This window comes from Chelon labrosus (assembly GCF_963514085.1).
Source record: "Chelon labrosus genome assembly, chromosome: 18".
Lineage (NCBI taxonomy): Eukaryota > Metazoa > Chordata > Actinopteri > Mugiliformes > Mugilidae > Chelon > Chelon labrosus.
The window spans coordinates 15,349,204-15,367,221 of NC_140351.1; the positions used below are offsets into that span (position 1 = coordinate 15,349,204).

Here is an 18,018-nt window from a genome sequence, read left to right on the forward strand (position 1 = left end):
GCACTGGTGTGCAGTTATGTTGGAACAGGAAGGGGCCATAACCAAGCTGTTCCCACAAAGTTGGGAGCATGGAATTGTCCAAAATCTCTTGGTATGCTGAAGCATTCAGAGTTCCTTTCACTGGAACTAAGGGGCCATGCCCAGCTCCTGAAAAACAACCCCACACCATCCATAATCCCCCCTCCACCAAACTTCACACTTGGCACAATGCAGTCAGACACGTTCTCCTGACAACCGTCAAACCCAGATTTGTCCATCAGTTTGCCAGATGGAGTAGTGTGATTCGTCACTCCAGAGAACGCATCTCCGCTGCTCTAGAGTCCAGTGGCGGCGTGCTTTACACCACTACATCCGACGCTTTGCATTGCACTTGGCGATGTATGGCTTGGATGCAGATACTTGGCCATGGATACCCATTCCATGAAGCTCTCTAGGCACTGTTCTTGAGCTAATCTGAAGGCCACAAGTTTGGAGGTCTGTAGCAATTGACCACGCTCTCTCATTTTACGTGGCCTGTCACTTCGTGGCTGAGTTTCTGTTGATGAGTCCACGATTGGACTTGTTGCACAGGGGGCAACCTATCACTGTACCACGCTGGAATTCACTGAGCTCCTGAGAGCAACCCATTCTTTCACAAATGTTTGTAGAAGCAGCCTGAATGCCTACGTGCTTGATTTTATACACCTGTGGAAATGGAGGTGATTGGAACACCTGAATTCAATTATCTGAGTGAATACTTTTGGCAATATAGTGTATATGATATAGTTATTGTGGTTAACAGACATCCTGTCTACATTCTGGCCTTGACAACAACTTTCCAAAGGTTCTGTGCGCCAAAAGGAAACAAAGCTGTTGCATTTTAGTTTAATCAAATTAACTCTGTATCGTACATTTTGGTCCATAAATAGCTCTAAATAACAGTTATTCATTGATTTTGGTCACACTGGTGTTTAAACGTGATCACCAAGTTTTGCATCACTCTGTCTTATGACGTGCGGGATGTGGGATTTTGGAGCATGAAATGTCATCCCACCAGCTCCACTGAGCCCAAATGCATGAAATGTGACACTTGGTTGAAATGCCTACAGAGACAAGGCTGCTAGATTTTATGCCGTTTTCACAGATACACATCAAACTTAACTATGTAGTCTTTAATCCGTCACACAGTGATTATCCAATTAAGATCCTATAGAGACCATTTTATATGCGTCGACTCTTTAATATGAAGCAGCAAGTCTGGTACAGACGCAGCAACAAATGTGAGCAACAGCCAGCCGCTGTCGAGCATCACTGATCTCAGTAAAATTCACATGAAAGGAGGCAAATACTGTGTCTAATATTAGAAAGGATGGCTTTCTCTGCTCAGAGCATCCATTTATTGGTGTTTAAGAGGCAGTTTGTATTTCACTACAGCTTAAGTTTCCTTTTCAAGGAAAAGCGCGTGTACATTTGAGCAAGCAGAGCAACATGGGCTTTATCTGGGCGGAGGAGGAGACACTCTTTGGCAGGGATCGAAATGTTTTTGTGGTATTTATGATTTGCTATAAATACAGTATGTATTATTTAAAATGTTTGAAAGTTGACTTTGGTGTCATGGTCATCAAGGTTGAAAAGAACAAAATCTGACAGTTTAGGCCCATAATTAACAAAATATATTAATCTGCCAGCAGTTAATCTGCCGAAAATAGATCTGCATCTATTCTGACGGTCTGTCATGAGTGTGAAGTGCAAAAAAAAAAAAAAAAAACTTTAAAAAAAACCACAGCTCCTCAAATGACGACTTGAGGCTGGCACCGAAAGCGAGTTAATCCCATTGACGCCCATGTTAAAATGGCTCACTTTACAATAAACAAGCATAACTTTTTCTGGTTACTTGGATTTGACACTGTTTATTTTCTATAAGCCATCTTATTTTTAAGAGCAAGACCTGAGTGTCACATTTAGTTCATGTCTTGTTTTCCACGGTCACAATGTCAACAGATTATCCTTGATTCCTTGAATGTTTACGGCCTCTTACAATAAACACCTTCGGTCTGCGGGTGATTTCTTCATTCAAGGTAACTCTATTGAGGGCTATTTTTATGTATAACTAAATCGTTTCGATTATATCAAGGCTTAAAGTTGTGCATAATTAAGGAGAGTGCACTCACAGGTTGCCAGCCGTCAATTTAGGTGTCACCCACCAACGATCGAGCTCTTTACCTATTTTTGTATTAGCTGAGTAAGGCGGAGCCAGGCACGGCCAAATTGCTAAACCCCTCATTTAGCTTTAAAACCTTTGTTAAGGAATCCTGAAGTCACAGAGGCTTCATCTGCTTTATATGCAGTACTTTTTGCTTTAGGTGACAATAAACTCACCCTCATCACTGGGCAACATGGTGGATGCTGTTACAGTAATATATCTTGCGACAAGCACTTAACATACGCCGATCAGGCATAACATAATGATCACCTTCCTAATACTGTGTAGGTCTCCCTTGTGCCTCCAAGACTGTTGTGACTCATCAGAGAATGGACATGGGCCTTCTAAGGGTGTCTTGTGGTGTCTGGCAACAGAATATTGTTAGAGAGGGCCTTTGGGTCCTGTGGGTTGAGGGGAGGGCACTCTGTGTATCAGGCTTGCTCCAGTGCATCCCACACATACTTGATCAGTTAGGGATCTAGTGAATTTGGAGGCCAGGTCAACACCTTGTGCTGTTTTTCACGTTTTTGGAGTTGTTCCTAAACCATTGGATGGCTGCTGCCATCGAGGAGTGTCATTGCTATGGGGTCAGGGTGCCTGGTCTGGTCTAGGTGGGTGCTACATGTCTAAGTAACATCTACACGAATGTTCCCAGCAGAACACTGTGTTGTCACAAGATGGTCAATGTTATTCACTTTTCCTGTCAGTGGTTTTAATGTTGTGGCTGATCAATGACAATGACAAAACCTAACTTTTTAGAAAAGTAAAAACACCAAGCTACCTGTTTCTCCCAGCTCGTACAACGTGAAGCCATCAATCTGGAGGTATCCTTGGAAGCGCTCCTTGTTCACCCACGATGACAAGCTACCATCCTCGTACTCTGCAGAACGGAGACACACAATCATTCAGAGGCAGAAGCGCAGAGCAGCTTATCGACATTCAGCGAGCAGCCGATCCATATTAAAAGCAGCGTATTGACGCCTGGGTCGCAAGGAGATGGCAGTGTTTACCACCTGTATGCTCTCAAGAGAACAAAGAGCGGGACACAAGCTGAGCATTCATAGACACAGGTCAGCTAAACAACGAACAGAAATTGTTTTGGCGGAGGGCCGCTTCTGGCTTGAGCAGCCAGGGAGGCTGTTTTGGATCAGAAACGGTACGCTGGTCTGTGAGTCAGAGCGAGCAGATGCAAACAATCAAGAGTAACAAGCTGTTAAGACGTAAGTGAAAGAACATTTTGTTCAGACAGGACTGTCCGCAACCACGTTTCAAGATTAATCTGCCATTTATCAGAATAGCTGGTCTTCGGAAACTTTAAAAAAAAAAACAAAAAAAAAAACTGTAATTTTCTTCCACAATGAATGTTTTTTCCCCCGGGATGCTCCCTCACCTGACCTCATTTTCACAGTTATTATGCATTTCTGTCACACAAAAAAAAAATAAAAAAAATACATTTGGTTTGTAAATGATTCTCCAAACATACATACATTCATTTTCAGGAGTGGTTTAGCAGGTTTTTTTTTATTATTATTTATTTTTTACACATTTGGAGCAAATGCATAATTCAACAGATGCATCAGGACGGAAGAAGAACAAAAATAACAGAGCAACAAATAAATAAATAAAATAAAGTAAAATAAAGGATACCGTCCTGGATGCGAGCTACATGTTGTTGCTTTCCTAACATCTGGAAGCAACGGGGACCAGAGAAAAGTCCCCGGAGGGTATAAATACGGCGCGGCGCGTCTACTTAAACAACACAGTTTTCTCCAGCTGAGAGAGGCTACAGGATGCTCATAATTGATGTCAAATGTAGCCGGGACCTCATTATGACATGTTAATAAGTTATCATGACCTTTCCGCTGCCATTACAGTAATTACAAGAACACTGATGACTTTTGAAATGATTCTTATGCTGCGGCGCCCCAAAGGAGCTGGGAGCATAATACTGAACATGACAGGCTAAAACCAGGAACACGCTTTTAAAACCCCAAGGTCGTAGCTTACAGTAGTATTACAATCTATTTCACAGTGCTGTGGAGGGAGAGGAGCCTCGTTGTTAGAGCTGCTGAGTCAGTCGATCTGGTAGACATTCCAGAGACTTCTTTCCACAGATGTTCTGGCTTTACAGACAGCGCGCAGCTGCAAGGCTTTTTTTTTTTTTTTTTTCTCCCCCAGAAGTGAGAGAGAAACACGGAGGCCCCATACCAGGATCGTACAGATTGATGAACCTCTACGCCGACTGAACCTGCTTCACCTTGAGACAAATTAGAGCTGCTCTCTTCCTGGGCGCCAGCCTCACAATCTCCATACCGCCCTACAGGAGCCTGACAGCCCAGAGTTCACGCAGCGGGAGACGGGAGAGAAAGATGAGGGGCAGGAGGGGGAATAAAAACAGACAGTGGGTGGAGTGAGGATGATCTAGTGTCAAGACTCTGGAGCACAGGGAGGAGGCAGCTCTGACACATTTCAAGGATGAAGGTTAATGTCGCAGAAGACCTCTAAGACAATGCAGATGGAAACAGAGGCGGAACTATAGTAGAGAGAGAAAGAGAGAGAGAGAAGGAGAGGTGGGTGTTATCATCAGATAACTCAAACAAGTAAGGCAGAGAAGGTGACAGAGGAAAAGATCAATGTAATTAAACATGACAGAAAGCTCAGTATTGTGGCGCTTTCCTTTCTTACTATATATAGGAAATCATCGAGCTTAACAATGAAGATGCTCTGGTTTGTCGCCAAAAAGCCATAGTGGAGAACAGGAGCTGTGTGGGATTCGCTGTATGTGTCACTCAGTTATGGAACTGGCAACATGAGGAGGAAGAAGAAAGTGGAGTTTTATTCAAAATATATAGTCTGAAGAGGCATTTTTAGCCCCATGTCATCAGCTGCTCCAACACTTTAATTCACACTGAGATAGCTCAACAACTACAGGACTGATTTCAATGAGATTTCAACATTCATGACTCTGAATGGATGAATACCACATACTTAGGTGATTATCTGGCTTCTCCTGTGATGCCACACTGAGGCACCTGTGGTTGGCTGCTTATTTACACTCAAATCAGCCCGTTACGTGAGCAAAAAGCTCTCTGTTAGAACAAATTTAAAGCATTATATGTAACTTTCAGAGAGTTGAAAAGAAGCCACTGCTGGTGACAACTGCGGGACAAATTATGAATATAGCGCAAGTAAGCAGACTGACCTAGTAATGTCGGTAACACAGCAGCATCCGAGATGTGTTAACGTTGGCTAACATTTAGGCCAAGGCTACTTGTCACACCACAGTAGTACAGCTGTAACAGAAACGACCCTTGAATGTATTGAGCTGATTAAGATTGTGTATTTTATTACACACAGGGGGACTATTGTACAGTACCTGTGGAATATATGGTCACTATTTTGATCTAACTTGTGTTCAGTTCCCATCTGGGAGCTTGTATTTCCACTATAGGAACTTTACCCAGAACCCTTGGAGGTACTCAGTGAGGTTCCACAAGCATACGTCAGTGGACGAATTTGCAAGTGGGATATAAGACAATTTTAGTTCCTTGAAAGAAGTTCCTAGGACTAAAAGTTCTTGCTCCTTTGGAAACATAGCTTGTGTTGCATGGCATAACCAAGTACAGACTCTGAAACACTAAAATAATGTGTGAAAACTCCAGTACCTACAACGGCCACTAGAGGGTGGCACCAAAAGCGAGTTAATCCCCATAGACCTCCACGTTAAAATGCACAACCTTTCAGTCCTAATAAGCAGCCTGGTACAAAAACAATTTCAATCTTCATAGCTAATTCATGTCAACTACAGGGAGTGCATATTAATATAACCCATCTGTTTGTATACTATTAACGCAGAAAGTTACGTATAATGGGTAGGAGCTAGCTGTCTGCCTAAGTACCACCTTCTCGGCACCACACATCAGGGAGGGTTCAACCACCTTCATATAAAGAAATGGTCCAAACCGCCTCTCTCCGTCTGCCCTAGATGTCTGTCGTTCTGAACTTACCACTAAAAAAAAAGAAAAATCTCCAAAACTTTCGCCCAGTTATTAAGTTTCTCATCAGCACGTAATTCACAGTGACTGGCGAAGTGAATGCTGCCTGTGTGTGCAGTGACACAGCGCCATCATTATGTTATCACCTGTTAAAGTGTGACCTCCTCTCGTCATCACATTCACTAACTGTTAATCAGCCTGTCATTTAAACGCTCCCAATAACACCTATGCAAAGGAGCTCTGCCTCACAGCCGGCAGCGTTACGCTTCCATACAAGGAGCAGCGAGGCCAAACCCTGAGCCGCTGAAGCAGATTAACAGAAAGACTGGCGCTCCGAGTATTAAGTGTTGGGTATTAAAACTCAAACACATGTTTGAAGACCATCGGTGAGTGAAGCGGTTACAAACAGCGTTCTGTGTACGCTCACATATATTCTAATTATGCTTTCTGTTTTCTCACAGCACAAACACTCCGGCCCGTAGCCGCACACACGCGATGATCAAAACCCACTTGGCGCTTCAAGCACAATAACACTGCAGACCTGTACAGCAGTATGAAACAGAGGATTTGACTAATTAAATATGTATGAGCCTCAGCGCTGTACTATATTTTAGCAGAGCTCTTCAAAAGGGATGCCGCTGTTTGTGGCGTGCGCTAAAGCAATCAAAGACAAACAACAATATGTCAAATATCGCTTTACACAAAGCGAGAGGTTGTGTTTGGACAGCCTGGCTCTGCTCGGTGGGACTCATTCTTTAAAAAACGCAGACCCGAACAAAGGGAACGGCAATCACGCGGCGGTGAATTTCTAATAAGTATTTTCGATCTGTAATCTTACAAAGAAAAACAAATACCAGCGGGGGCACGGCAAAGGTTGTTTGCATATTCTGGTAACTTCCAGCCTCTAAAGCAAGTAGATAAATACAATATAGCTCTAGTTATACAGTTACATCCACACACTTGATTAAACGTCATAGTCCTCTATTCAACAGCGTCGCTCTGTATCTATTCAAATTGGTCTCGGAAGTTCAGCCAACTAACAATCGATAAAACGTTTCTGACTGAACGTCATGCAAACTGAACACCACATACGGTGCCTTTGACGTAGTTATTCTCTTTTCCAACATCAGCTCTGGTGATTTTCAGGGAGACCAGTCCTCTGAGAAACACAGCACAGCTGGGCAGAAGCACGGTGCTGAGGATCACAGGTGGTAAAAAAAAAAAAAAAGAAGTAGTACCAGGAACAATAATTTTTATAATGCACGGCGGAGAAATGTCTTCATTGCCACCATTATAGGTAAGTGCTTAATCCTAAATATGCAAGAGTAATTTTTTTTAGCTACAATAGCAGATAATAAGAGTGTTTTTCTTCTATAGTTTCTAGGGAATTGGAAAAGAAAAGGAAAAGAAGGACACAACCGTGACATTTTGCCACGCGGCCCCCACCTTCTCAGTCCTTGACAGGTTTAATAGACCGTCTCCATGGCAATGCTAGATATTCACCACATCCTCTCTATCAGGGTCCAGGAGGACTCTGCGGAGAGTGGGTTTTTCGTCATCAACGTGTACTGCGGCGAGCCTCTCCTGCTGCGATTCTGGCGCAGGAAGCCCGCCTTCCGCAACGGCCAGGTGGAGCTGACGGACGTGAACCCGCAGACGGCGGCCGAGGTGGATTTCGTTCTCCGGGTGATAAACCGCGCGCCCGACCTCCCCAACAGCCACTACTGGGGCCCGTTCGTGCTGTCGCTGTGCCTCGACGCTCTTCCTTTCCGCTTCCGCCTCCCGGCTCAGGCCGTAAGCGGCGGCGAGATACAAGAAATCATGGAGGAATGCGGAGAGCTCACGTTGCTGCGGTGAGAAGCTTCAAATTGGGCAGCGCCTCTAAATCTCTCGTGTCAAATACCATTTGTTTTGCAAAGACTTGAAGCCTACATCAACTGTTGGCTTGGTGTGACTGTATATACAGTATCGGCTCTGCGCTGGTTTCTTCGGCTGAAGCTGCGGTCTCTCACGCCCACTCGGCCCAGTCCGTCCACCCTGACCTGCTATGTACGTCCGCCCAGAGACAAACCACCACAACATCACTGGCCTCACCACACACACACAATGGTGGGCAGAGCTCTGGGAGCTTTATGATGGGCCAGGCACACCATAAGTGAGTGTGGTGAGGAAGATGAAAGAACGGTGGCAGGAACTGGAAAACTACAGGCGCACAGCTCCGGTTACACGGATTATACAAGACGAGAGAAGGACGAGGGAAGCGGTGGCACCCTGCTATCCCGTTTTATGTACACAAAATACTCACCGTCGTAAGTGAAGTAGGCTCCGTCCTTAAAGACTACAACTGCAGGAAGCTCTGGCAAATATACCGACTGTTGAAAACACAGAAAACACTTCTTTTTAAGCTCCATAGATCATCTTTACTCATGTATGTGCACCTGGAAAATGTGGAGCAATGCTGTTGGCAGCGGCGAGCTCCAGAAAACTGTGAACAGTCTTTACATACTAGAGAGACATTAGCAGGAAAATAAATACGCTAAATATAATAATGAATATGAAACTTGTGCATCTTTATGAAATTCATTACATAACATGGTTTCAAAGGACAAATGCAAATATGCATATTCAAATCCTTACCTCTGGCAAGACTTCCTCTGAACCCGAGAAGAAGTATGTGTAGACAATAAGCTCAGAGGCTACATCGTTGTACTTCTCCTGCAAGGGCAAGACAGGCTTTCAGCATTTCAATAAACCAGACTGAGTGAAGGTTGAGTCATTATAAGGTGTCACACGCCACTTATTTTATTGTTAAAATGCAAATGCAGCCAAGAAGTGCTTCTGGCTTTCAGTCAATACACTTTCAGGATTGTGGCCGCTCTGAAGAAGATTGGAATAAAAGCTTGCTTCGTGTCTTGGTGAAACAAAAGGCTCTTACTTTGAGGGGAGACTCCCCGCCGACGTACACAAAAAGCACGTCGTGCCGCTTCATCATGTGATCAAACATCTGCTTGCTGGGAAGCGCCCGCACGGCTGGTCTGGAGGAAATAAAACCCACAGAGATCGGTTAACGCTGATGAGCATTCAAATTACAACTCGCGGAGCGCGGCGCGTGTGTAAAGGCTTTATTCCTGTGCTGGTGGCACCACCCAGTGGGGATTCAAACAACTTGCAGCAATGGTCTCCCGACTCGGAGCCAAGCGTTTGATCAACCCCTCTGTCACGGATCTAGCTTGATTTCCCTCAAGGAGGAGGAAAATCTGCCGGGCTCAGTCGATACAGTGGCTTGAAGTGGAGCATCAGAGGCAGAAATCCATTGAGCTATGAAACAAATATGCCTGCCATTGATAAGCCGCCTCGGATGGCTTTCATTAGTACAGCACGTCTTCCTGTGAAATAAGGGCACGCTTCATGTCTGGTGTCGTTTGAAGCCTGAGACTTACCCTGCCACCCTGTTGGCAAACTCCACGATATCATCTTTTGTCCTTGGTCCCTTGTAATTGTAGGCGAGATCACCCTTTAATCTGAAAAGAGGACATGCACAAAGAGTGAATGGCTGATGATTGCATTGTAAACCCATTCATTGTCTTAAAATGACTCTGATTAAATATTTATGGGAAATTAATTGGTGACATTCAGGCTTACGTTCTCTTAAAAAGCTCATTCACTTGAAGAGAAAGGAATATTAGAGTACAGGCAAAGCACGGACTAAACTGTCTGATTAGTCAACTGCGGACAAACAATTCCCTGGCACAGCTGCTTCTTTCCATTTTCTGCATTTCATGGTGACTTTACTGGTATAACTTTCTGAACAGCCTGAACTCTTTGCAGCAACAAGAGTTTAGACACAGATCTTGTGCTATGCTGACAAAATATGTTCATTCGGTGGCTCTCCCTTGCGACCGCATCCCAGGGGTTGTCTGTTGGACCGAGAGGCCAGCGGACTTGTGGACGTTGACACGTTCCTGGAATCAGCTTGGGAGGATGTGTGCTTTGTAAAATGGCGCCTTAACCTGCTGGCAGCAGCCAGAGAGGGGGAAGCACATGGCCGGCACCAATACTCATCTCGGCTGTGGCATTTAAGCGTTGGCCAACTGGTATCGAAGAGCTGTAACGTGCGCCAGGAAAAACCATTCCCCACACTATTTCCCCCACCTCCTTCAGCCTGAAGCGCTGACAGCCTCCACGGATTCATGCCATGCCACAATTTGACTCTACCATCTGCATCTCTTTGTGACAATCAAGCGGTATCAATCCAGGCTACGTTTTTTCCCTGTATTCTTTTGTTGTTTTGGTGAGCTGATGCCTGGTTTGGTTTGGCGCTTGCTCACCAAGCTTTAACATGTTGTGCGCTCTTCTGCAAAGCACATGCGGTTTTATTCGAGCCGCTGCCGCCTTCCAGCCTACCAATTCTCCTGTGTGCAACAAGGACTTCCAATCACCTGATGTCCTGATGTTGTTTTGGTTTCGCACCATTCCCTGTAAACGCTAGAGACGGTTGATGGAAGAATCCCAGGAGTTTAACTGTCAGACCAGCCCATCTGGTGCTAAAAATTATTCCAGGGCCAAGTCACTTCAGTTGTGTATCTTTCTCACTCTGATGTTTGATCAGAACAACCGCTGAACCTCGTGTCTACATGCTTTAATTTGGGGTCATAAAAGAACCACCGGCAATGAAGGAGAGCTACAAACCCTAGCCCTCTTTTGAATCATGCTAATCATCTACAGTTTAGTCAATACAGATCATCATGTCATAGTGAAAATATTAACATATCTGAAAGGTGAAAAAGTTGAGAAGCACGCATCTGGGCATTGTTCAGGCTGAAGGAGGTGGGGAAATGGTGCGGGGAATGTTTTTTCCTGGCGCGCATTGCAGCCCTTAATACCAGCTGGACATCGTTTAAATGCCACAGCCGAGATGAGTATTGGTGCCGACCATGTGCATCCCTTCACGGCTGCTGCCAGCAGTTTGAGGCGCCACTTTAACAAAGCACACATCCTCCCAAGCCGGTTCCAGGAACGTGTCAACAAGTCCGCTGGCCTCTCGGTCCACCGCTGGGATGTGGTCGTAAGGGAGAGACACGGGACGAATCTGCAGCCGACAAATCTGCAGCAGCATGTTTTGTCAGCTAGGTGCAAGATCTGTGTCTAAATTCAGGAGAGTCTGAGGGAAAAGCATTTTGAGAAAGCTAAACCAATAAAGTGACCATGAAATGTAGAAAATGCATAGAAGCGGCTCTTTTTGATCGGTTGAACAAAGCCAACCAAATGTCTGCACTTGGCTAATCAAACTGATTAGTGTGCACTTTGCCTCTCCTGTAATCGTCTTTCATTTCCGTTTAACGAATTTAATGAGTGTTTTTAAGAGAATGTAAGCAAGAGATGTCACACAATTAATTTCATTGGATTTCACAGAACTATTTAATCTGTGTCATTCAGATAAAGAAGAAAAACTGTGTGCTATTTGAACTTCATAGTTTTGCTTGCTTTTGTCACTTTTACTTGTCTTCTTGTGCACTGGTTCACTAAGCTGATCAGCCAATCACAACGTTTTCTCCGACCGACTCGCTCCGCCGCTGTTCTAACATGCTGAATCGGTTGAAAAGCTGCTCACAGGAGTTGGGCTAGCGCTAATGGAAAAAGTAGGGTCACAGACGCTGCCCCGAAGCTGGCCAACAGCTGAAAAATAAACATTCGCAGCAGACATACTAAAGCCCATTGCAAACAGCACTTGTCTTTGGGATATTTAGAGTCTGTGTCTGACATCTGAGCATAACAACGATAACCTGTGTTTTTCAAAATGCTCTGGGTAAACCGCAGCTATCAGGAAAAGCTCATTCACCCCAAAGGTCAACTTAATCTAAATTATCACACCTCCAGCGGAGAAAAAAAAAAAAAAAAACTAATGACTTTTCCTAATAGAGTTCCAGCCAGGGAAACTGCTCCAGTCGAGCTGCTACAACACACAGAATGCATTAAGGATTACTAAGGTTGCATCAGCCCACAGGGCTTAATGAACTCAGGAGGAAAGGGAACTCTAAATCAAGTCTCTTTCTGTCACCGAGGGAGGGATCCTATGTTCTTCGATGGATGTTTCATCACTTGCTTGGTTTAATGTTGTGAACCCTGCCGCGATCCTGTGGCACTTTCCCAAATGGGCTTGATGAAACTAAATGGGGAGCCCATTATGGCAGTGTGCAGACAAATGATTCAGTTTCAGATGCACGGAGGAAACTCGGCTATGTCGGATGTTCATTTATCCGATGTCAACATGAGCTCTGCTGTTAAGCAGCTGGTGTCTACCTAAATTCATTAATTTTACATTAAAAAACATCACATCAAGAAATGATTTGCAATACGTTACACGGAGACGGTTGAGGCAGGAATCACACAGGCTACATTCGTCGTGCAACCGATCACAAGATTCGACTCAAGAGATTTTGAGTCCATGAAATTCGTGCAAATAGTCAAGATGCAAAAGTAAATTGTAATGGCTAAACCTGATTTTCACACACTTTATCCCCCAAGAAATGTTTAATCAACAGCGTTCAGGAGAGGCAAACGTAATCAAATTTAAAGTCTGAAATGTGTGAACTGAGTTCATCATTAGTTATCCCTTGAGGAAAAAGCAAAAACACCTTATTCCCTCCTGGATAAGTTATCTAAGGACATCTCCACAGGCTAGGCCTCGAGAGAAAAGCACAACAGTGAGAAAAAGGACTCTGATAATGAACACAAACGTACTTAATAGGGGGGTGCAAAGCAACAGCTACAATTAACAATATAACATAATGCCTAAATTACAAATTACAGCCTAAAATTATGAATCGAGGCTTCTGATAGTCTTGAACGTTAAAATTAGACCTTCGTAACAATAGTTCAAAAATACTGTGTTACTGTATGCTGGGCTCAGACTACAGCAGTATTAATATCATACTCAATCTGACTGCATTACAGACTTATGGAGACTCAAGTCTAGTTTTCCAGATATTCTCAAACTTGCACGCTACTTGTTTTAAATAATAGCACAACACACATTTCAGGATACCATTTAGATTATTGGGCCAGATCAGGTAACACTGATTGCCACTAGAGGCAATCTCTGCTGAAACTATGCAATGCTTTACAGTGAGAAAGAGAAAGCAGGAAGCTGAGCGAGCGTGGATGTGAAAAGGGTTTGGGAGATGCAGCCAACACAGGGTGTCTGTTCGTCTAAAACACAGGTGTCAAACATACGGCCCGCGGGCCAAAAGTGGTCTGCCAGAGGTTCAAATCTGGCCTGCAGCATGAATTTGCACAGTGTGCAAATCACATAGAAGACTGGAATTTTTCAATGAAAATAACTGCTATCCCTAATTTGTCCACTGTTTTATTAAGAGAAGTGGACAGAACACAACACTGAGACCCAGGACTAAACACCAGATAGCAATGTGCCCAAGTTGCACTTATTTTATTTTATTTTTTTTGAAGGATAGTATATTAAATGTAAACATTCTCCTAATTTACTTGCTCTTCTTTACACTAAAACAAATGGAAAAAATCTGGAGTTGTCATTACTTACTGGTCCGGCGCACTTGAGATCAAATTGGGCTGTATGTGGCCCTCCAACTAAATGAGTTTGACACCCCTGGTCTAAACAGCTAAAACAAGTTCAACTGGACGAAATCTTCCGAAAACTCCTGTCGTCTGAACCCATTTAAAGACTAAATAAATAAATTCAGTGAGCATTTTAATATAATATGGATTTAAGCTCAAGACTGTAGTGTTCAAGAAGATCAGGAAAACTTGCAGGTTCACATGTTATTTGAAATTTAGTAGGGATGTCCCGATCAGTATCAGGTGCCAATCTAGGTATTTTTTTAAATGACCGGATCGGGATCAGGCTTCAGCCAAACTCAATCTGTTGTAGTTATTTGTTTTAGGTCTGCCATAAACCAAAACCATGTCCCTGTAGCGTCAAAACGTCTTCTTCTATTGTGGTGGCAGTTGGCTAGCGTCAAAGGTAAGAACTTTACTTTGGAAAATGTCAGAGAGGAATTTGTAAATTGTGCAATGTGGATGTTTGGCGAGCTGGTAGTAGGAGATTATCATTCAGTACTACCAACCAAAAAAAAAATAATAATCTCAAAATGGAATCCATGGGGTTCGCTCGGGTTCTTAACTATAAACACTAAACACTGCGTTTAAAAGAGAGAAAAGTTTCCTCGAGACAGCGTTGAGGTGAAAAACATTAAGTAACAGGGTTATGGAGTTAATCTCAGATTTTTACTGAGTTTCTAGAGCCAAGGTACGAGCAACCCTCTCGACACTACATCAGCTTCTTAGTACAGTAATACAGTATTTTGGATCAAACTTGGATCAGTTGATACACAATATTAAAATTGGATCAGTGGGCAAAACATATTGATAGGGACATCCCCACTAATCAGTAAAACTTGTGAAGACTGTGGCATGAGGACAACAGTTTGACAACAGTCAACCGTGCAGCTGTGGAAAACGAACGACACTTACAGTTTTATTGTCGGGTAACCACGAACACCAAACTCTGACGCCATTCCTGCAACACAGAAAATAAATGTTAGCATCTCACGGAAGAAAGCAGATGAAGGCACTTTTAAAAGGCCTAATCTCCACTAGTCTCCCGTAGTCTCCTTAAAGGTTTGAAATACCTTCCTAGTTTAGTCCCACTCTCTCTCTTAAACATAAAGGATTAAAAACAGCTTGGATTCAACTGCAAAACGTGTCCAGGGATTACTCTTAGTTTGCGGAGCAGGTATCATGATGTTGTTGAACAACACACTCAATTAAGGTCAATCATTGTCTCTAACGTATGAAATAATCACCAGGGGACACACGAGCTCCAAGGGGAGACAGTAAACTGCTCCACAATTTACTCACCAGAGTAAGCCGTGGCATCCATCTTTCCCACCCGCACCGGCGACCCGGAGCTCTTCAGCTCGGCCCCGACATCGTACCATACTGGCTCTAGTTTTTTACAGTACCCACACCACGGAGCGTAGAACTGGAAGAGATCAAGGGAAGAAAGAATCATAAAATATATCAATAATATGTTTAATTATACAACACTATTCAACCTATTGTGATATTTAAAAATCACACCGAACGTTTTTGCATTTGTTGCGAGCCTCTACTGAAATGGATGTTAATTAGTAATTAAACAAGTATTGTTGTTGCCGCTACTTTGTAGCACTGCTTAATAGTCTGAATGTGTGTGAAAGAACAATATAGAACTGATTTTAGGCACAAAAAATGAGTTTAACAGCACCACAGACTACATCCTCTAAAATGATCATACAGTTGAATTACTACCTTTCACGTCCAGTTTCAACATTAAACCCAAAACCACAGCATGAGTTAGTGCAGGGCTGTTATATCAGAATGCGTTTGCGTCCACTAGTGTACGTAATGAAGTGGAAAGTGTGTGCATTATGACCATACATAGCAATTAGCATTCACCATCTTCTTTTTAACTGAATTTTGGGCTCCAACTCGAACTCTTAAGAAACATATGTGTTTGCTGAGATCTCTATTCATTCAGTTTAGTAGCTATAGAAATAATACCTTATTATACACACAATAATGCTCTTTAAATCAAAATAATAGCCTAAAAGGGGCCTTAAAGTATCAAAAAGCCGTAGAATTGGCAGAAATCTTTCACATTTAACAAAGTTATTTGATTGAGCAATATTTTTAAAAAAGTACTTCAAAGACTTATTAGTGGAGAGTTAGAACATCAGGCTGTGATTTTACACTCATAAATGACTGGCAGTGATTCAAAATAATAATTCACTGTTGAACAGAACTTGTTCATTTATTAATTTAAATCCAAATTCCCCGCTAGTGGATTTTACAATCCAATTTTCTTTTGGGAACTGACTTGTGTTGTCTTGTATCTGTACCACAAAATCAGATATTGATACATCAAAAGTAACATCAGAACTCAGCCCTGCAGATTAATCTAGCAGCAAATACAACGTTGGGTGCTGCTCGAGCTGCAACTGCTAGACAGATTCTGATATAAACCCCCTCTGAGCCCCCTGGCTTTGCACGGCACGCATGACTTCTCACTCACTAATCACAATCGCAGACGACGGTCCACACGCCCCCCTCCCCTCACTACATCCCACCCCGGCCGCTGCCACTTCCGCATCGGATGAAGGGATGAAGCAAACCGCGGCTGAATGGACCTAGATTAGTTTGTGTGCGTAATGTCAGACTCACGTCAACCAGCCAGACGTCATTCACCCTGGTGTCTTTAAATCTATCAGGAAGGAGGAGAAAAAAAAAAAAAAAAACACAATTAATTTGCAGTTGTAAAAACTTGATACTAGACGAGAACAATGGCATTAATAATCACACACCGAATGAGTCAAATTAAAAGATGTTTGTTACAAATTAAAAGCTGAACTGTGCCACCTATGTAGAGGGATTGTTTTCGCAACTGATCATCCATTGGGTGTTCAGGAATTAAAAAAGAAATTCAGCGTGCTACAAAGACAGACATTATATTCTCACGTTTAAATGGATGAAGGTCAACAAACCACTACCTGATTAATAGAAGAGGGGCGTATTTAAGTTATGGATGGATAAAAGTTGAAAAATCCTAAAAGAGACGATAAGCACATCTACCACAAACATGCACAGGCACACCAGACATAATGTCCAGAGACCTTCACCACAGGTATCCAATTAAAAAAAAGCACCATGCAACTGGAAACCTGAGCAGAAATCAGGACTAACCCCATAGATTTGTAAAAGAGATAAATAAAGAAACGCGGTACTGTGTTTGCCCATAACCCAAATACAGGAAGTGAGAGGAAAAAAGCTTATCCACGCAGAGTATGTTTGTATACTCGGAAGTTGCATTACATGTACATGCTTTAGTGAGACAGGAAGCTGATTCAGAGAGCACACACCATTGCAGTGCATCACTTACGTGTCATCCAGATCTTCAACAAATGCAAGCACCGCCGAACTCAGAAAAACCGCTACGACTGCAAACACAAAAGGTTTGGACAAAGTGCATGTTTATGTTTCCCAGAGTGAAACACAGCTTCACAGCCTCTGCTCTCCTCCAGCCTCATGACTGAAGCATCCCCAGCTAAAGCTGTCGTCCCCGGCTAACTGGGCTCCAGTTTGCGCCACAGCTTCGCCGGCAGCCGCTTTCAGGGTCGTTTTAACAGGCGCCGGGGTAGCACGAGTAGCCTAGTAGTTATTTGTGTTGGAAATAAAACGGTGAACGTACCTCCGCAAATCAGGGAAGCTTTCACTTCTGCCATCGCTTCGAGTGGAAACTGCAAGCAGGAAATACAGCTGCTAAAGCGGCCCCCTCGCGCATGCGCGGGATTACGCCGCCTCCTGTAGGTTTGTTTCAGACGCCAGTTGTTTTTGTTTTTTGTCTTAATATTTATTAAGGTTTTATTCATTCGCTATCTAGCGATATTATTATTATTATTACACATTTTTGTCCAAGTTTCTCGTTATTTTCATTTAAAATGTAAATTGAATTGACAGTATAACTACTATGCCTTTTAATTTATCGAAAAAAACTGTGATTTAGTTTATTATTTTGGCTTTTTGTTATATTGTCACATTTAATGTGCTAATATAAGTTACAGTATAACTAATGTGTATTTTTTTCACATTTCATTTGCACTGTACGTTTGAACGATATTACATTTACTAACGTTGAAATCGATACCATAGTTTTGGTTGCTGTTACACATGGCCTAAATAATAATAATAATAATAATAATAATAATAATAATAATACATAACTATGGGGTATTTTCCCATATTTTGAGTTTTCTTCAGTATTTTGGA

General features: G+C 42.9%; 1 protein-coding gene across 1 annotated transcript in view; it reads right to left on the bottom strand.

Annotated features, from left to right (window-relative positions):
- tmx3b (thioredoxin related transmembrane protein 3b) overlaps positions 1–17,500 on the bottom strand; it is a 39,667-nt gene extending 22,167 nt beyond the window's left edge. The window contains exons 1-10 of the mRNA XM_084566126.1: positions 17,441–17,500; positions 17,132–17,189; positions 16,417–16,456; positions 15,073–15,196; positions 14,686–14,731; positions 9,618–9,698; positions 9,113–9,212; positions 8,815–8,892; positions 8,483–8,549; positions 2,964–3,062 (exon numbers count right to left, since the gene is read on the bottom strand). Of these exons, the coding sequence (XP_084422252.1) occupies positions 2,964–3,062; positions 8,483–8,549; positions 8,815–8,892; positions 9,113–9,212; positions 9,618–9,698; positions 14,686–14,731; positions 15,073–15,196; positions 16,417–16,456; positions 17,132–17,189; positions 17,441–17,474 (727 nt within the window). The 5' untranslated portion in view covers positions 17,475–17,500. The remainder of the gene's footprint in view (positions 1–2,963; positions 3,063–8,482; positions 8,550–8,814; positions 8,893–9,112; positions 9,213–9,617; positions 9,699–14,685; positions 14,732–15,072; positions 15,197–16,416; positions 16,457–17,131; positions 17,190–17,440) is intronic.
- Positions 17,501–18,018: the final 518 nt, after the last annotated feature.